We start from the raw sequence: 5,363 nt of genomic DNA on the forward strand, positions 1-5,363 counted from the left end.
CTTGGGGAGCTTTCAGCGCTCGCTATGTACGCATAAAACATCCGATTTGCGCACCAATATCTATCACAATACTATGTATATGTTCCAAGTTTTTAATGCAATCCACAGTAACATGGGAGTCATATGAGAAGCTTAGTGTTTTTCTTAGTAAATATATCACACTTACAAAATTAAATAGTACTAGGCCATTCCAAAGGTCAACCATGAAGACTCTTCTAAGAGAAATCCATTAATCTTGACTTAGCCATGAATCAATTGTCATTAACTACATATTTCTACATCTCCTATGCCTTTTCTACATGGCACTGTGGGAGTAGGCCTTTTAGAACGACCATAGCTAGAGCATGTCCTCGATTCTAGTGGTGACAAACAGCACTGGGCACTACAAGAAAAAAATTCAAAATAAGAGATTTGTACAAATTGTGAATATTGCAAGAAATCATAATATGAGTGCATGTTGATTCAAACCTATGCGTTCCTAGGTCCTGCAGGAAATTAACCAGAGACATTGATGACAGGATCGTAGAGGAAATGCTACATACATCAACTCAAGGAGAGGACGACATACGTGCCAAGGACAATATATGTAGGTACCAATAGCAATCACAAGCGGATCTACAGATGAACATCGCATTCATCACCCCACTACACGGAGCCTTGTCACTTGCTTGCCTACATAATCCTCTGCACCACCTTGTCACCCTCGGGCAAAAAACCACCCTACATGCGATGTTGCCATGTGTAGGAGATTGGAATGCTAACTAAGCTGGGTTTAACCTCTCTATAGTTAACCACAAGGTCTCACCGTAGTAATCAAGAATGGAATGATTTAACGAAGATTCCACTGCCACGTAAATAAAGCACGAACTCGGTTGCCCTTTTAAGCCCCTAGTTAGTCATCTACACAAGGTCTTGGGCACAGAAAGGAGAACAATTTGGAGAGCAAACTTGATTGATCTCAGAGCTGTTCAAAGAGTTTGAAACTCAATCTCAACCGTTCATGGGCTGGTACGTTATTGGGCCGTGTACCCCCCAGCTAGTTGGTATGACCACCCCTTTTGCAGTGAGAGCTCTCTGTCTCTCTCGCGGCGCTAGAAAACATTCGTTTCCTGTCATTACGGAGGAAAAAGATACTGGGGTCTTTCCTTAACAAAGGGAAGGTGTTTGCCCAGATGGAAAGGAAGAAAGGTGGTTTGCCAAGACCAAAAGTAAGCAGCATTCGCTGTGCTCACAGCCTACATTTGTGTATGCATCACAGGGATATTTATCGACGGGTGGAGTACAATTGCATCCACGAATTCGCCCCGTTCTGTTGCCTTGTCCTTCCCGCATGGTATCTTACATGGCCTGACACATGGGCAAGCTCGTATGCACAGTCCGAAGAAGAAGAAGAAGAAGAAGAAGAAGAAGAAAGAAGAGGAGGGAGGAGAAGGCAGAATTGGACGTTATTGCTTCTGCTTGCGCAGTTTTGTGTGGTATGCCCCGGCTCATTCAAAAAACTGAAACTCGGATCATCTCTGAGTCAGGCAAATGTGACCCTCCCCCACATTTGGATCTGGCAACTGGGCATGCTGAATCAGCTTATGAGAAGCTAACTGCGCTCAATACTGAGCCCTTTTATGATGATTTGGGCTTGCTCTTTCTGTGTATTAGAGCTTATAAGAGCTAAATGCAGTCAATACTGAGTCCTTGTACGATGATTAGGGCTTGCTTTGTCTGTGTATTAGCTGATTGAAAGACGATTCCAAGCAGCACAAATTGGGCTGCCATCGCCCACATAAAAATTTCACTCCATTCAACGACAACAAAGCTCCGCTCTGACCGACATTGCCTCAGAGGCATGGCTCAGCAGGGCGAGATATCAGATTGCGCCGGCCCATGCCCGGCCCCCCCTCAGCTCCAGCTCTACCAAGCAATCGTCTTCGCCACACCCGTCCTCTTTGCACTGCTGCTTCTGCTCTTGTTCTGTGTGCTCTATGTTAGAAGAAGCAGAAATGCAGGCAACAGCTCACAGGCCAGCACGCAGTTTGTTGATATTGGATTCATTTCCACGGTATGGGATTCCATTTTGCAATAATGGCTCTTGTGCTTTTGCCTGCTGGTGTGATTGACAGGAAAGAACAGGCAGCAGACTCCTTGTCATGCTAGGCAGGGCTATGTAGTGACACACTTCACCAGGCAGCCCATCTCCCCAAACATGCCAGCAAGGGAGCTTTTGCCTGTTTCTTTCTTTGTTTTAAGCGTGTGGAGAGCTGTATGTTTCTTTTCTTAACATGCTGTATCATGAATAATTGCAGTCTCATAGACACGATCCGGGTCTCAGTAAATCATTCAGGCAGAGACTACCCACCATCTCCTTTGATGAGACATTTGCAGCTTCACATGAGGACAATCAGTGAGTGCAATCATAATGCCCTAACATATTGTGGACAAAGTAATGTCTGTGTTTTTGCTTGACGGTTGGTAATCCTGCTCTTCAAAAGGTCTTGATGAGTAGAGTCTTATGGGTAGAGTTTTACTCCAGGTGTGCTGTCTGCCTTGGAGATTACCAACTCAATGACAAGCTGCAGCAACTGCCTGTGTGTAATCACTCCTTCCATGTGCAATGCATTGATGAATGGCTAAGGAAGAGCACAACATGCCCAATGTGCAGGAACTCCCTTCTGCAGGATGGGAAGAAGAAAGAGCAAGAAAGCCAGGCTGTGGGAGGAGAAAACAGCAGGAGGTGGGAGGACATGGTGGTGAATGAGGCGGTTCAAGGGGCAGGGTCAAATGGCAACAGAGCAGATGTCCCAAGTGGTGCAAGCAGCAATGGCATTGCATCTTCTTCTCCAGCAGCTGCAAGTGGGCATCTCACCATTGAACATTTGATCAATATTGAAAGAAGCTAACCAAGTTTGGTCAGTTTAGTGGCCCTGCCTACAGATTGTTGAGCTGGTGGCACCACCCATCCCTACCTATGCATGACAAGAAGGGAAATTTGATGGTGAAATGGGCTTCTAACCTATTGGGGCAAATTTCTGATTTGGCTGTGTGGTGTGGAAACCCTATATTTAGTTTACCCAAATTATAGGGTATATGATTTAGAGGGAATTCTTTCATGGAGGTTTACCGTAAAGATCAAAGAAAAATGCCACATTAATTACACCAATCCATGATGACTTAAATTACCACATGACATTCTATCCTTCTCTCATTGTCTATATTGTCACAAGGTCCTATTTAAATTATTATTATTGTATCCACTATGCAGGTTCCACTTATATTATTCTTGTATTTATTATATAAAGTAATACATGAAGGGCACATTTGCACCAGCCACATTTATCAATTTGAGTTTTACACTATTAAAGTGAAATGTGTTGAAAGGTTTTCCCAAATGTCGAGATGCTAATTGATTTTGCCATTAAGGTTACTCCATGCACCCATTGAATTGAACCCACAACTCCAGCTACTTGGGTTACAACCCCAACATCCCACAATTTTGATCCTCTTGCAAGGAAAGCCCAAAGCTATTTTGAATTAGATCATTTCATCCTATCATTTGTTCCCATGATTGCAATCTACACTTTGGGAGGATCTATATTGGTCCTTAGGTATGGCTCGAAAGTATCCCTTATTCATTCAAGCATTGGCTGCAAATGTTTTAATAATCCATTAGCGTCATGAATATTTTTGGTATGCTTTCCCTTGAGTGAGGAGCCCACTAGAGCAATCATAGCATTCTTCGAGATGATCATTGTCAGTGGTGAGTGATCCATATAAGTTACAAGGGTTTTTTGGTAGCAATGGAATTATTATTCAGTTTGATCCTAATTGTTTCTTTTCAATTTTCTTTCAAATTTTATTTGGATATATGTGATGATGCTTTATCATCAATCAAGGCTTATTCCTATTTCCCCCATGTACAAATAGGGAGAATAGATCAATGATAGGGATAACAAACAAGGCCTTGGTAATTATGTGCAAAGCTTGATTATAGTGCTAGATGTTTTGATCTAGAAGCTTCATTCAATGAATGCATAAAGTAGAATGTTATGTATCACAATCACTCTAATGTTCATTTCATATGAGCATAAGGACCCATGCACCTACTTTTCATGGCCCTTTTATGATTGCTATTTCAATTTTGAAGTCATTCAACCAAATTATGGATTTATAGGGCATCCATTGTGTAAACAAAATGACTTTAAATATGCTTGTTTCAAACTTAGGCCTCCTTTCCATGAAAGATGCACATTTTTTGCCAAGCATTGTTAATAATAAAGAGAAGTTACAATGTCAAAGATTGCTTCACAAAATAGGAAAGGATTCTATTATGCTACCATCTCATTGAGGCAATTTTCATTTGCCAAGCTTTTTAACAAGTTAATGTCTAGCTCTAATGGATCAAGGTCCCTTTGGTTGGTGATTTCATGCATATACTATACTCGCCTCTTAGACATTTTGCCTCCATTGAACCATGTATCATGTTGCCATATTCACAAATCACTTCTTGCATGTCCATTACAAAGTTATGCATTTGCAACATTCTGAAGAGAGCTATTACGTCTTATATCTTTTTTTTAAATCTTGATGAGAGATTATTACTCTTAAGCATTACTAATATTTTATAGAAGAACAAGTCATCCATTTTGTTCATGCCAAGATCAAGCTAATAGAAGATCTGCCAAAAAAGTGTTGTAGTTAATCCTTAAATGAAAAGTGTCATAATGGCTCGTATTTTGCAAAATACAATCTCTCCAAGCATTTTGATGGTGTGTAAGCACATGCGATAAAGTTGGTGGATTTCTACTAATTTAATGTTTTTCCATTACTATGGCCAATTTTATGTTTTGAATCTTACATATGCATTATGAAAAAGATTGATATTCAAATAGCCCTTGGGGGAAGCTACATTTTATGAGAGGTGAGCTATTGAGGGGAAGTTGGGTATTGACATGGTTTCACTTGAACTTTGTTTATTTACATTGAGAAAGGTGAAGGAGATCTTGTACGAAGTTCAACATTCCCCCCCACTCCACTCCCCCCATCTCTCCCTAGCCCTTTTATGTGTTTTCCACAATTTACTTTTATTTCACACCTAGAGCACATTTTTAGCAAAATATTGGACCCATTTTCTTCTCTCCTCTACTAATTTTTTGTCACACTCAATCAATCCATTGAAGAGAAATTGAAATTTTGGCATTGCCCTAAACTACAAGCTATTTTCATGAATTTTCCAATGGCTATTTTCTCTTCTAAATATCTTATATAGATATTTCCATGCTCACCACTTTTTTTTTCCTTCGAATATTCATCAATTTGAACTTTATACTCAAACATATTATTTCTACTTGTGTAGATATTAGCTCAAGCTAATA

At 40.5% G+C, this 5,363-nt stretch overlaps 1 protein-coding gene across 1 annotated transcript; it reads left to right on the top strand.

The window, feature by feature from the left end:
- Positions 1-1,106: 1,106 nt before the first annotated feature.
- Positions 1,107-3,314, top strand: LOC148029081 (RING-H2 finger protein ATL58-like). Its single transcript, XM_087688661.1, has 3 exons — positions 1,107-2,053; positions 2,298-2,395; positions 2,525-3,314. Exons 1-3 carry the CDS (start codon positions 1,841-1,843, stop codon positions 2,889-2,891), a joined length of 678 nt encoding a protein of 225 aa, XP_087544787.1. The 5' UTR covers positions 1,107-1,840; the 3' UTR covers positions 2,892-3,314.
- Positions 3,315-5,363: the final 2,049 nt, after the last annotated feature.

Source organism: Lygodium microphyllum, chromosome 11, assembly GCF_053477565.2.
Source record: "Lygodium microphyllum isolate KBCC chromosome 11, Lygodium_microphyllum_v1.1.10, whole genome shotgun sequence".
In the NCBI taxonomy this organism is placed as follows: Eukaryota; Viridiplantae; Streptophyta; class Polypodiopsida; order Schizaeales; family Lygodiaceae; genus Lygodium; species Lygodium microphyllum.

Excerpts from the sequence above, each read along its gene's own strand:
- LOC148029081 (XM_087688661.1), top strand. The coding sequence starts at position 1,841 with ATGGCTCAGCAGGGCGAGATATCAGATTGCGCCGGCCCATGCCCGGCC. Across the intron at positions 2,054-2,297 it reads ATATTGGATTCATTTCCACG|TCTCATAGACACGATCCGGG; the intron begins GTATGGGATTCC and ends GAATAATTGCAG. Across the intron at positions 2,396-2,524 it reads GCTTCACATGAGGACAATCA|GTGTGCTGTCTGCCTTGGAG; the intron begins GTGAGTGCAATC and ends GTTTTACTCCAG.